This window comes from Trachemys scripta, chromosome 15 (assembly GCF_013100865.1).
Source record: "Trachemys scripta elegans isolate TJP31775 chromosome 15, CAS_Tse_1.0, whole genome shotgun sequence".
NCBI classification, from domain to species: domain Eukaryota; kingdom Metazoa; phylum Chordata; order Testudines; family Emydidae; genus Trachemys; species Trachemys scripta.
Window position 1 is genome coordinate 17,347,492 of NC_048312.1, and position 15,123 is coordinate 17,362,614.

Sequence of the window (15,123 nt, forward strand, 5' to 3'; positions counted from 1 at the left end):
ACCCCAGGGCTCTGCTTTTGCAACATTTATTTTACCATTACAGATATTTCTAATTTGTTAGCCATATTATGTCATCTAGTGACCAGAGGCTTTACAGACTTCATCACCATCACCCCCCAGGGCATCAACATCTATTTCATACAGGCCTTCAAAAGAGCCAAGATGTTTTTTCTGGCTCTTCACTCCCACCTATCAATTTTTCAGTTCCTCAGAACTAATACCATTGTCATTTGTGATTTATGAAAAATAAGCATTGGGCAAGCACAGAGCCAGCTGATTTAGATCTTTCATTTTCATGAGAATGTTTTAATATATTTCAGGATTTAGCAAAGCAATGGCAGCAAGATAAGTCAGACTCAACTCCTTTTCTCAGGCTGTTTCCACACAGTGCCCAAGTTAGGTACGGAATAGATCTTTTCAATTATTGTGATCCTTTTGGGCTGGCAAGCCACTTCAATTCCAATGAGGTCTTTAAGATTTTGCTTCAATTACGTGCAACTTTGCCCACCCAGCAAAAAAGTGGGTACAGGAAATAGGATTTCTTTGCCAAGCTAATGAGTCACTGTACGGCAGTAGTTAATTCAGTTATCTTGCTTTGCCAACTAACTTTTTTATTATTTAATAATTTCCACTGTATTTTATCCTCTTAAGAAAAATATATGTGAACCCACCTCGAGGAATTTTTGCTATTCTCTATTTTTAAAGAATTGTTCTCTGAAATGAATAAGGAACAAGCAGATAAACAGAAACTGTTTTGTCCCGGTGCTATTACAATAAATGAGTGCACTGGAGGGGAACAAAGTTGCTGCAGCTCAAATATAATCCTTAGGGAATATTTTTATTTGCCTTCAGACCCAGCTAAAATGGAATGTTACCATACATAAATAGAGTAATCCGATTAGTTAGTGCCTTAACCATTGTATTTTAAAATGACTAACTCGTGTAGCCAAAATTTTCTATTTGGTCAAATAAGCCAAAAGTGTATTAATCCCTTAACAAAGGGAAGTCAAGAGTTCTTGGCACACATCCTGTATCCAGCATTCCCTAGTAAAGGGTTAAGTCTGCAAAATCATGGTGGTTCTTAACATTTTTGATTGAACTACACAGCAGGTGATTTCACATTAGTGGCTACTACACATCATGGCACCAATTTACTGCCATTAAGAGTTTATGTTTTACGTAGACTTACTATAGGGCTACACAGTTTTACTGCCTTTCCTATACGTGGGCTCTGGAGCAAGTAACTGACTATGTTGACACCAATTAGTCTACAAGTTCCACAGCCCAGAAAGATACAGTGCAGGCAGCAGTGTCAGTCTCATTGTCAGAAGAATTTCTATTATAGTGCCATGCTACCACTACATCAATTTCAGTAGAGAAAGCATCAGAAACTTGTTAAGCATGTCGAAATCTTTCTGAAAAAGTAGCTCTTCGGGATAAATTTCTCATGCTTGTTCTCTGTGCAAACCTGAGTTTCAGGAAAGTTTAATGAAATCCCATGGGGTCATTTCTGATACCAGAGAGCATACCCCTGATGAACAATGCTTCCATTTTCACTCTCCTCACCTTCTTTCAACCCTCACCCTGGATGGAAGAAAAAAGTAGGAACTGAAGAGAACTTTGCAGAGCCTACAGCTCTCTATGTGGTCCCCAGGAGCCGCCACCCCGCCTGGAGCAGTGTTCCAGGGGCTGCAGCCGCAACATGCTTTAAACTATGAAATGTCAGATATAGGCAGGTGTATATCTGGGTATGCACCCAACAGATTTTTTTAAAAATCCAAGTAATATGCAATTTTACTGTAAGAATGTTATTTGAATATGCAATATGAGAAAGACATTAAATCCAAAAAAATTACATTAATATAGTAAAGTTGAAATCTTAAGCAAACTAGTCAGGAAATCTAGTTAAGGTTCCCACAGTTTTTTGTAACAATATCAGATATTGTGCATATCTAGGAAGGCATTAAAACTAACCCCAAATACCATAATACAACATACTCCCTGTGCCTCAGCATCCCCATCAAATGGGGATAATAATATGGACCTCCTTTGTAAATTGTTTTGAGACTTTCAAATGAAAAAGTGCTGTAAGAGCTTGGTATTGTATATCTGAGACCAGAATTACAACTGCTGAATTACAAGTACTGTGAGAATAATTTAAACTTTTGTTCATAAATTCTCAAATTTAACATATGCATTATAAATACCAAGAGATACGGTCCAGTGGCTAAAGCATGACACTAGGATCCAAGAATTCAATGTTCTAACCCTGGCTCCAATACTGATTTACATAGTAACAAATCACAACACCTCTGTGTGTTTCAATTTCCCCATGCTTCAAGTGAAGGTATCGACTTCAGAGGTGCTTTGAAAATTAGCTGGTTAATGAAGTGACTGTATACTGTTAAGCACTGCACTGCATCACAGGCATCACCTGAAGTATGCTGGGGTGGGGTGGGGGAAGGTGAGGAAAAGGGAAAAGTTTTCAAATAACAATAATCACACCTCGGATTAACCTCATTAGTTATGATACTACCACTGAGTACTCACAGCACAGTTTTCAGAGTAACAGCCGTGTTAGTCTGTATCCGCAAAAAGAAGAACAGGAGTACTTGTGGCACCTTAGAGACTAACAAATTTATTAGAGCATAAGCTTTCGTGCTCTAATAAATTTGTTAGTCTCTAAGGTGCCACAAGTACTCCTGTTCTTCTTTTCACAGCACAGTGTAACCTATTAAATATGCAAATGAAAAAAGTGCATTTGATGTTATGCAGTCAAGTGCTATGGCTATTACAATTTGGCACATGGATCATATTGACCAAACAAGACTATTTAATAAAATAACAAGAGTTATTTTATTTGAGTAGAAATGTACAATAAAAATTTTGTATTGGCTACATTTAAAATCCCATTAGTTAAAAATTAATCTATACAACATATGATAAAATCCAGGTAACAAAACATTTACACAGTCAACATAATACACAAAGACAAATAAAATCACATGTGTAAGGAATCCAGGGGGAAAAAAACTCACCCTTTCTTAAAACGTACAATAATCTAAACACAACATGGAAACACACAGAATACATCTAATAAAGTGGTACTTTTGTAATACAAGAGTTTGGAGTTTTTATTCAGGACTGTATCAGATTATCTGAATATATGGGACATCATGAGACACTGTTCATATCTTCACAATTCATTCGCTGCTTAGAAATTAAAGTAACAATACACTGTTGAGGACTGCAAAGGGGGAGTTTAGTTGGTTTGACAACCATTTTGTGTGACTAAGATCAAGTGCAGCATCAGTTCTATATGAGAACTGAAACCTTCCCCTGACAGGGGAATGGGTTTGATCTAACTTGTACATATCTAAAATACTACAATCCATGCATAATAGCACACCCACTGGAAGTGCCACTCCAAAAGCCACTTTAAAAGTGACACTGCAGTATCAAAGTGACTGGCTAAGGACATGGTGCTGATACAGCCTGTTCGGAGATGCTATTAACAGGAATGCTTTCAAAGAACAATTGTTCTATACTGCTTGTACAGGTTCTCTTTCAGTACTTGTGGTTGATCAGTATTTAGATTTTAAGAGACCTACAATATTAAATCCATGCCTCACAGAACAGCGATTTTTAGAAATTAAAACTATACAGAGCTATTCCTGGTGACATGTATTAAGAGTTGATTTCGGAGAGGTATATACTAGAAACTCAAAAGGAGTTTTTCCAACACCTGCAAATCAGGTTTCTGCAACAAAGCATTTAACAGTCTGGACCAATAGATTTTCCTTCGCTACTCAAACTTGCTAGGGAGAGATGAAAGATTCCTGGATGAAAGATTTTTTCTCCCCACAAAACTGAACTCCCTCTATATACATTTTATTCAGATGAATTCTTCCTTAGCTTTCAAAAAGGCACTTAGGAAAAAAGGTCAATTGAACAATAACAGTTCAGTAGAGTGTGCATTTTTAGAAAAGCCTAAACTTATTATCTGTATCAACACAGAAAGGCACAGGAGAGTTCCAGGTTGTCAAATGCTTGGTCATAGAAATGCAGTTTACAGGTAGTCTTTCTGCTCCTACTCATATGACAACCTGGACCAGTGGGGTCAAATTGTTCCAAGATCAGGAGGCTATGGTCTTTACAAAGAGAGTGCTCAGCACCCACATACCAAGGGCGACGTCCTTCTGTCCGCCTATGAGAGAAAGAAGATTTAAGTCCAAGCCTGTTGCAGTATGTCGTGAAGGACAGCAAGATGGAGCATCACAATTACAACACCATGAATGAAGACAACATTTGGAACTTCAGTGATATTTTTTGCCTGTCTGCAAAGTGCAGCAGGGCAGGGAAAGCAGTTTGGGAGGCCAGCAATTGGTCACTCTGCCTTACAGGCCCCAACAGCGGCTGGTAACCTGCTGGTCCAAAGTTTTGAACAAGTAGGAAATTATTAGTGCTTCTGGTACTTGTTGAAGGACACTCATGCTGACAGATGTGTGAATAAAACCCAGAAGTCCTTCCTGACAATGAATGACCCTTCCTGTCACTAACACCTTGGGCAAGTTTTAACTTCATGCCTCAGTTTCCACATCTATAAAATGGGGATAATACTTCATTACCTCACAGTTGTGTAATAAGGATCAATTCTTGGTATTAAAGTTTTCCACGGTCCTTTTTAAACACTTCTAGAGATCCAACCAACCACATACTTCCAAATGTGTTCTAAAACCACTTAGCACACCTAATAAAATGTCTCTCAAGAGGGTTAGGCTCACACCAGTACAAAAGCTACACAAAACACTCTTCTAAAAAGGGTTCAGAATACTGAGGAATTGTGGTTGTTCAAAAAGTAGAGGTGGCAACAATTCACTATTAAATTTGGCCTGCCTCGAAACAATTCGACAACTGATTTTCAACTGTTTTGTGGCTAACACTGTTGCACTGTTCAGTAGAGGCCAATATGGACAGGGAGAAAGTATTACCAAAAAAAGATTACAAGGGAGAGCAAGGGTTTAGGTTTGCCCCAGGCATACCAGCTGTCACAGTGTTACCCAGAACGGTTAAAGGTAAGTTCTTGAAAGCTAGATTCAGGAGACAGAATATTTAATAGTGTAGGCCCGGCCTTCACGGAAAACTAAAACAGACATTATCTGTCTAAACTGAAACAAAACAACAGTGGAATGAAATACAGATTGCTAGTGCAGAGAGAACTACAGGGCAGACTTCTTAGCCGATTATTTAAAAAATATGAAATGAATATGTTGTTTATTTACAAATATCCTGCCTTATTTTGGTATATTAACAAGACTACTAGAGAACACCTTCATAATGACCACCTGTGAAGTATTAAATTGTCCCAACTTTGTTCTAGATAACCTAAATATTATGGATGCAGGCCATAATAAATGCGAACTTTGTTTAAATAATGTTAAGGTTATCACAAACTTTCAAAGCCAGGAAATGCACTGTTAGGGCCAGGATTCTGTCTTGAACTCAAAACTGTTGTGATGATTAAAGAGAATTTTTAAAAAGTACGAGTCAAGGATAAAGTATTAACCTTCATTTTGAATATCCTGGCTTCTGTCAGTGTTTCAAAACAAACAGTCTGTTCCACTTTCTTAGTTTAAAACAAAAAAATCAACAAAATAAACCAATGAAAGATAAAATGCTATTTAACAGATGGGAAAAGCTTGAGTTAGTCTTTCGGGGAAAAATTGCTACTATGTACAAAAAAAATACGCATACAGCTTGTGTGTTCCATCTGGATTAAAACAGATTTGTTAATGTTTTCAGAAGGCATATTATTTAACTGATAGATCAACCTATTGTGTGTTTTAAGACACTTCATATACATGTGTAAAAGCAGTAAGACTACAGCAAGTAGAAAATAACAGGTCTAAAACTAAAATCATCCATTCATTTGGACTTGTACAATTTAAAACCATAACTAAATACATTTTAAGAAGTACTTACTATTTCTGACCCCTGCATTCCATGGCAAGATGCAACTTATAGTATCTTTTTATGGGTAGATAGACCCCAGACTCAAAAGGAAAATAAGCTGGCTTTGTTTGAAATTATAGCTTATCTACAATTTATATTTTCACTAAAATGTGCTGCATCATTTGAGAACTTCCTACCAATAAACCACATTCAAGAATTAATTCTCCTTTCACGCACACTTACCATTAGGACAAGAGAGAAATAAGTGCATCCAGAAATTTGCTCCGATCTTCCATTTTCAGTTCAATTACTAAAATAAAGAAATATTTATTAGTACAGGAGACAGCTGCAGATATACCAAGTCTCAGACTCTGGGAATATGTACTAGTATTTTAATCAAATTATTTCTCTTGTTTTTTTGAAGTCTGGGTAATATAGTAGTACGTAGGTTTACTGTGCTGTTAAAAGGGAGATCTGAGCAAATTCAGAATTCCAGATTCTCACCCTTTAAATATGGTCTCCTATTTTAATTAAGTGGGCTTGATAGATTCTAGGTTTACATCAGATGTTGCAGAGCAAATACCTACATCATAATCTTCAGAGTTTAAATTTTGCCTTCTTTGCAAAAACACATATAAACCTTTCCAGACTACTATTCCTTTTTGTTAGCTAAAAAAAAGGAGGTGAAAAATCTCTTATGGCTGATGTCTCTTTCAGACGGCTGTACCAAACGTATTTCAAAACAAATGTTAATGCAGATAAGCCAACATCATAACTAGCACATAACTATAACTGTTTATGGTTACATTTGAGAGCTCCAAGTCAATTCAGATAAAAATGGTCATTCCAGGCAAAATATATTTCAACTTTTCTCAGTAATAATTAAGAGGTTTGCACACTTACAGCTAGCAGTTTTTATACTTTCAGTACACCAAGATGCCAGTTAAAGAAGTGCCCCAGTACTAAAATCTGGACTGTGTTATATTGCAGCCTGCTTGTGAAGCACACCACATAGGTGATGAGCATCTATGTATATATTAAAATTACAAGAACTGCCACTTTGTAGAATGACTGAGATCTTTTAGGGAGTCTCCTGTCTAAAACAGTAGAAACACTGACCCCTAAAGGATTTGCCTGTCAAATGCAATATGTGGATGTGAAAAGATAAAAAGTTACTTACTAGACATGTCAAAGTGGTTATGTAAAGTCCTAGAATTTGTGCTTTCTGCAGCTTTTTCAAATGCTCTCCCAAAAAAGCTTTAAAAAAAACCAAACCCACACATTAGGAATATCACCTCATTAATTAGCAGCACTCATTCATTTTTCTAACACTCCAAATTTTACAGAGAAGACAAAATATCCTTCCCTTTCCACCCTATCCTTCCTGGACCACGCATATTATATCCTACAAGCCCCATGCAGTCACAAAAATCCAGAGTGCATGGGCTCCAATTAGTCACTGTGGCCAAACACCCGCTTTGTCTCCCAGGAAGCAGATTAAAAATTTAAATTAGGGGAAAACCTCAAAAGTAGTCAAGATTAAAACTCCTGCCATATGAATATAACAACTCTGCCCATGCAAACCCTGAGCTTTAGCAGGATTTAATTCTATTGCCTGTGACAGCAATTTTAAAAAAGGATCTGCAAATGGCCCAGTGACTGAGCACCCTGAATATAATTTGCAAGCACACTGAAAAAAGTCAGGACCTACACAAAAAGTATAGCCACAAAAAATGTCCACTACTTTTATTTTTTAGCACTCTGACAAATAATAAGAACATAAGAACGGCCATACTGGGTCAGACTAAAGGTCCATCTAATCCAGTTATCCGGTCTTCCAACAGTGGCCAATGCGAGGTGCCCCAGAGGGAATGAACAGAACAGGTAATCATCAAGTGATCTATCCCCTGTTACCCATTCCCAGCTTCTGGCAAACAGAGGTTAGGGACACCATCCCTGCCCATCCTGGCTAATAGCCATTGATGAACCTATCTTCCATGAATTTATCTAGTTCTTTATTGAACCTGTTAGTGTCCTGATCTTCACACCATCCTCTGGCAAAGAGTTCCACAGGTTGACTGTGCGTTGTGTAAAGAAGTACTTCCTTTTTTGTTGGTTTTAAACCTGCTGCCTATTAATTTCATTTGGCAACCCCTAGTTCTTGTTTACTCCTTCTCATAATACACCACTTCACTTTCTCCAAACCAGTCATGATTTTATAGATCTCTATCACAGCCCCCCTTAGTCATCTCTTTTCCAAGCTGAAAAGTCCCCGTCTTATTAATCTCTCCTCATATGGCAGCTGTTCCATACCCCTAATCATTTTTGTTGCCCTTTTCTGTACCTTTTCCAATTTCACTGTATCTTTTTTGAGATGGGGCGACCACATCTGCAAACAGTATTCAAGATGTGGGTGTACCATGGATTTATATAGAGGCAGTATGTTATTTCCTGTCTTATCTATCCTTTTAATGATTTCCAACATTCTGTTGACTTTTTTGACTGCCACTGCACATTGAGTGGATGTTTTCAGAGAATTATCCACAATGACTCCAAGATCTCTTTTATGAGTGGTAACAGCTAATTTAGACCTCATCACTTTATATGGATAGTTGGGATTATTATATTTAAACATTACTGAAAGGATATTTATTGTTCAAAGGTAAACGAACAAACCAATCAGAAAAAAAAAAAGAAAAGGAATGGGGGAAATGTGTGCCTATATTTCATATCCATAGCAAGAGACAAGGTGAGTGAGGTAATATCTTTTATTGGATTAACGTCTGTTGGTAAGAGAGACAAGCTTTTGAGCTAGAGAGAGCTCTTCCTCAGGTCTGTGAAAGGTACTTCACTGTTATAGCTAAATTCCCATAGCAAAATACTTAAAGTGTGTACAATTGATCATTAAAGCTAACATTGGGATCAAAACATTTGGCATTAAAAATATATCTTAGATAAGCTTAGCCTCTTTCCTGATATAAACCTATTGATGTCATTTAGAAAGGATACTAAACAAAAAAACACTCACTTCTTTTTGTCGGAGCTTTCTGTCTCTGGAGGAATTCCCACCATGATCACTGTACCCTGTTCAACATCCATCGGCGCTGCTACTATCAGTGGCAGCAGCTTACAGCGCTTGTTTTTTGTCTGGAAGACAGAAAGTCCCTTGGTTAGGCAAAGAGCTCAAAGATGATACAATCAACCTTCAGTTCTGCATGCCAAATATCACTAAAGATGTTGACTTAAAAAGTCAACTCTACTCCAAGCCAACTGGGAGTGGTTTCATTATTTGATCTCCCTGTCACAAGTCTAGTGACTTTAGGCATAGCAGTAAATGACCTAAAGAAAATTCAATCCCCTTTCAATCCTACGTTCAGTTTTAACATGGATCAGATATGAAGCTATGGACATCATTTCCAGTAAAGAAAAATGCTGCCTTTTTTCATTAAAGCATGCATTGTCACCTTGGTATGTAAAATGTGTGCTGTGCATAAGTGAAAAATTTTGCACAAAGTTAATTTTCTATAAAATAATAGAAGAGATACTAAGCTTGAAAAGTAAGTTCAACTCCACTAAACACATTCCCTTCCTCATTAGTGTGGTATTCCTTCACCCTTCCACAGGTCTGCAGTAGTAGAGAGCTCCTGGGAAAGTTATCTGATCTGTATTTATCAAAGATAAAACTGCCACTTTTATCAGATTAACACTTCAATAACCTTACCCTCTTTAATTAAGCTCTTCAAAGTCAGTGAGTGATTTAAGGATTTTGGCTATTTTGTAGGAATGTCTATTCCAGTAAATCAAGTGTTCAGCATGGCATAAAGCCCTAGACATAATTCTTTTGCAGCTAACTTTGAGATTGCCATCCTGTCGCACGGATAACTCTGTCTGATAACTCTGGGCATAACAGTCACCTTGGTTGAGAGCTAGGGACCTAAAGAAATTAGGAAGACAACCCCTTAGGAAAAAAGCTTTGATTAAAGCTCCAGTCCTGCAACTAGCTCCATAGAGGAGTAGGCCCACGTGGAACTCATTGGAGGGTAGGGATCTTAGTCTAATTTTCAGAAGAGAAGTCATGTATGAATATAGTGAACATTGCTCACGATAATGTTATTTGTACAGTAGGAGAATGTTCACTGACTGGGTGATATGTTAATCTAATACTAAGCCTTGTGTTTTATCTGAATTGAGTCCTACTTTTATACAGTTTAAAAAATGACCATTTTAGTAAATACTGCTTAAAATTCAGTTTGGTTTATTGTGAATGAGGTTTACTATTTTAAATATACATTTATAAAAATAAATTAAAATGTTCCAGGTGTTTTTTGATAACTTAATCAATCCTGCATTTTCAGTGTTACAAACTTAAGCTAATTTCTATGCCACAGTAAGTTTGTTAAAAAGGGTATAACAATTTTAAATTTAATTACTATGATCTCCCTCTATTGTTGGATGTCAGCATCTCAGATGAAAAACTCTCACTAGCATTAAGAGGTCTGCAAACTGGAATCTTCCACACAGCATCATCTGTACATTGGTGCCATACTACCTAACCATTCAGTTAACTGAAAAAGTAACTTTTATATTTTAATACTTTATCTGGTGATCCTTTTCTTAAATAATCCACAGAAGAATTATAACTATGTATTCAGAGCAAGAGTTAGCCAGTTGTAAGCCTTTGATTTACTTACAGAGCAAACAAAAGACTTGAGTAAATATTTACTGAGCAGGCACAGAGACACTGGTTTGGAGAACAGTTTCACATCTGGAGTGCCCTGGGAAAAGAAAAGTTAACTCAATTATACCTAAACAAGAGATAGTAACATCCTTAGCTCATCTTTAGGATGAATGGCAGCTTAAAACAAAGTTAAAAAACTCATGACACTCTAGAAACATGAACAAAAAATTGTTTCTACTTAAAAAGTGTTCTTCATTTGTATATAAAAAAACCTAAGGAACCTTTCCTTAATTTTTACAAGACAAAACTCCAGAAGGATTGATCGCCTTGCTGACTTGAATATCAAGACAGTACCATGACAAGACTGATTCTTAAAATGGGGAAAAGTCAGGGGGAGAAGGGGTGTCAATATAGGCGGATTCGAAATCAGTGCAATATAGAAAGCTAAGCTCTTCCAGGCTTTCATATCTACTTGACATACGAATGGTGACAGTTACAGTATAAGAAGTCAAATGAAGAGGAACAAGTACATAATTCTGACCTCCATTAGATAGCAATAGAGAAAAGGCCCCTGAGAGATTACAAGATTAGTGCAAATACAGCTGGCTACAGTCTGCTGAATGGCACGAAGTTGTTTTTTAGCTAGTTCCAGCCCTTGATGCAGTTTGTCCAGGTTACTCCTATAATGGAACAGGGAGAAGAGAAATACTTTCACATAAAAAGAAAATTCTTGTTAAATGGAGTTATTTCTAAATACTAATCATAAGGATATTTGCGTTGAATCTTCTGAGAGAAGCATTTTCATCAACTTAACATGGTTTTCATAACTAACGATTAAGAAAAACTGTGAGAGGGGAGAGAGCATATGCACAATACCTGGAAAGACTGTCCAAAGCCTTGATAAAATTATCAGTTCCAGGTTCATCTTTCTCTATATTCTCCATTAGAGAAGCTGTTGCATAGACGATGTCACTTGCTAAGAACTTGTTCTTAAAACCAAAGTGAATGCTGAAGGTCTGTACTCTTAAGTTTTTCATTCTGTAAAAGCGAACCAAATCAATGGAGAGATGTTATGACAAACTTCTTATAATCTATATGATAATATTAACATGTATTGCCATCCATTAAGAAGTTTGAAATTAGAAGCACAAGGGTAAATCTCACATTAACTTTTCTGACTAGTCTTATTCCTATCTAGCATTATTGTTATGTCTTTTTAAACAAGTTGTGGCATCCTCTTTAAACTGCTAGTAAACTACTAAACTGCATGTTAATAGTTAGAGCACAGCACTAGGAGTCAGAAGTTCTGGGTTTATGCCTGGTGCATCAGGAAGTCTCTCAAAGCCTGATTCTGAGAGATGCTGAGCGTCTATAATTGGTCAAATGAAGTGAGGGGCCTAAACATCTTGTAAAGTCAGATCCTCAGCATCAGTCTACGAGTCTGTACAATCAGTATGATAGTCTAATATATATGGGTGTTGTAATGCTTTGTAATATTTCTAATACACAATAGTAGTTAACAGAAATTTAATTAACAGAAGTAGGATTTTACCCAAATTTGCTGGCAGATTCTTCAATCATTTCCTGCAGGTTCTCCTTTAAGGAAATGTCCATGGAATTAAACTTTTGCTTCACCTGCTTCAAAGGCAAACTACAAAATGGGAAAAAAGTCATTTTTTAAACATGCAGTTAAACATGTCTTCATCTAATGGAAAGGAGATTGCCCTACGAGTGAATGCATTCAACAGGTCAATTCTAGTTTACAGCTCTTCTATTCATCTACCTGAAACACTGATGAGTGGATGTGCAAGAGTCGCTTCATATATCTACTGTCCAATAAAAGCACATATCTTAAAATTAATGAGTACAGTAGTGTCAGCAGAGCAGAAGTAATGGAGTGGAAGGGCAATCCACTCTGTGCCCATAACAACATTTCCATATTTAACATAAGTGCCCACCTCAAAATTCTAATCTTTACTATGTTATATCCTGAATATTTTTCATATGCTTCCTTATTGCAAAGTACAATGTAGCGTTCCCTTTTCTCGACGAATCTTTAACTCACCCCATGTCAGCAAAAAACTCCTGAAGCCTCTTCTGCCCTTGTACAGACCAAAGTTTGAGACTGGCAGAAGTGTAACAAGTGTTACAGAGGCTTTCAAATAGGGACCAATGTTGATAAAGAGCCAGGCGCAGACTGAGGACATTAACAGGAATTAGGGAAAAATAGTGATTTGGAGCATATATATTTATAATTTACAAATTAGTAATGAACTTAACAATTGTTTATTACTATTCCTTCCCCACCCTCACCACACATACTACTTAAATCTGCATTAACTACACCTCACTGGAATAAAGATTTCCAGATGTGCATAAGAACATTATCACAGTGAAGACTGACTGGTGTAGCTGTCATTTTCCCCCCTTCTATTTTTTCCTGGGTTTGCATTTGTACTCCAGTTCCGTAGTTCTGAAAGGTTAGATTGTGTTGCTGGAATTATGCTCAAACACTGGAACAAGGATTCACCTGCAATAAACATTCAAGTATCTGTTTCTTCCAATTCAATTCCTAGCTCATAGAGAACCTGAATAAGATTCCTTTCCCTAGATTACGCCTTCAGTCTGTCAAATCAGGTTGGTTTTTTTAACCCCTTAATATTTATAGATCAGACATAAGGATACTCATACTCAAATGCTATTCTCATGCAGTCAATAGAAAGGGAGTTCTCTTCATCTTCATTGCGGTGGTTATGCCGGGACACATGACGCTGTAAAGTTCCAATATCAGTCACATACTTCATTCTTTAAAAAAAAAAAAAAAAGTAATTTTTCTTTCCCTTGGTACTTTTATTCTTGTTTACTACAAAATTCTTTCCTAAGACTTACACCTTGGCTAGCCAGCATCACAAAAATGAAACCTTATTATGAAAAGATAAAAGATATTTTTTTAAAAAATTGGCACCACCTAGTGATCAGCTCTCTCCCCCCCCCACGTGGTAGTATACAAAGTAAATCAAAATGAATATATTTATTGCAACAGTAACACATACAAAAATGAAAGTAGTTACTAAATTTACCCTCAACCTCACAAAATAGAGATTAATGCAGGTAGGTGTAGGGAGAGCAGAATACACAAACTGAAATCTATCATACATATCAAAATTTTGTACAATGCAAGATACAGAAACTCAGTGGCTATCGGGAGATAAATCTATGTATGAAAAATAGGAAAAAATGATGAATTAGAGAAATGTTTCAAACTTTTAAAAAGGTGAAACAAGCAAGAGAATTTTGAAAAGTATAGAGTACACTGAGATTTTTCCTTTAACGAAGCTACTGTAAAACAGACGTATTTAAATTAGCCACAATTAAGCACGGCTTTTCCATGGAGTATTAGCAGTGATCATTTTATAAAATGAATAATCTGGGGGGAAAAAAAGCTCATTAGAAATTGTTTCTATTATTTGAATGTTTATTTCAATTAAAAATACAATTTGTTTGACTAATACGTACACCACATTCACTCACTAATATAATAGCCTGACTCCTGTGTTGCTGCATACATTAACGTGCAGATTCCCTGATGCATATTAGCTATTAAATAAAAATAGATGCACAGCTTACTTACTGTGTGATTTTATCTTGAACCCACTGGTCTGTAAGCCCAACAATAGCCCACCTAAAAAAGTGGGGGGAGAAAAAGTCAGGTAGGAAAAGAATCTATGCAACGTAGAAAGGTTAAGATGTAAATACATGAAAGAACAGACATCTACGACATTTAGAAGGGGACTGTGTGCAGCAGGTATACAAACACTTCTGAACTAAATTAATCACAGAACATGTTCACATGGGAAAGCAGCTGTATTTTTACTTGACAAGATACTTTACATACATAGCTACAGAAATAATTTCAGTGGCCCCACATAGTAAATTTTTGAAACAACAGTTCAGTTTGTAGTGAAGGTACCGCTCTCTAAGCCTAAGACGTAATTTTTCTCCAACATAAAATTAAAAAGTCATGCACACACGCACATTGGATAAAAATACTATTGAGGATTTTTGTACATTTTGCTATGGAATTATCTGGTACTATTACTATAAATAATGAACGTTGACACCACAATTGGACTACATACCACAACATGTCATTCAAGTCTTTAGACATTATCCATGCCAAGTCAAACATCACCATGGCAGACTACAAGAGAAAAGAGGACTGATCAATTACCATAACAAACCTGACAATTAGGAAAAAATAATAGAACACTTTTTAAAAATATCTCGTATCAGAGGGGTAGCCGTGTTAGTCTGAATCTGTAAAAAGCAACAGAGGGTCCTGTGGCACCTTTAAGACTAACAGAAGTATTGGGAGCATAAGCTTTCGTGGGTAAGAACCTCACTTCTTCAGATGGCTTATGCTCCCAATACTTCTGTTAGTCTTAAAGGTGCCACAGGACCCTCTGTTGCTTTTTACAGATTCAGACTAACAC

General features: G+C 36.6%; 1 protein-coding gene across 1 annotated transcript in view; it reads right to left on the reverse strand.

The window, feature by feature from the left end:
• Positions 1-2,856: 2,856 nt before the first annotated feature.
• Positions 2,857-15,123, reverse strand: part of CDC45 (cell division cycle 45) — a 21,212-nt gene continuing 8,945 nt past the window's right edge. The window contains exons 8-19 of the mRNA XM_034791548.1: positions 14,770-14,831; positions 14,262-14,312; positions 13,316-13,435; positions 12,696-12,827; positions 12,183-12,281; positions 11,507-11,668; positions 11,172-11,310; positions 10,644-10,727; positions 8,981-9,099; positions 7,133-7,209; positions 6,196-6,262; positions 2,857-4,207 (exon numbers count right to left, since the gene is read on the reverse strand). Of these exons, the coding sequence (XP_034647439.1) occupies positions 6,198-6,262; positions 7,133-7,209; positions 8,981-9,099; positions 10,644-10,727; positions 11,172-11,310; positions 11,507-11,668; positions 12,183-12,281; positions 12,696-12,827; positions 13,316-13,435; positions 14,262-14,312; positions 14,770-14,831 (1,110 nt within the window). The 3' untranslated portion in view covers positions 2,857-4,207; positions 6,196-6,197. The remainder of the gene's footprint in view (positions 4,208-6,195; positions 6,263-7,132; positions 7,210-8,980; positions 9,100-10,643; positions 10,728-11,171; positions 11,311-11,506; positions 11,669-12,182; positions 12,282-12,695; positions 12,828-13,315; positions 13,436-14,261; positions 14,313-14,769; positions 14,832-15,123) is intronic.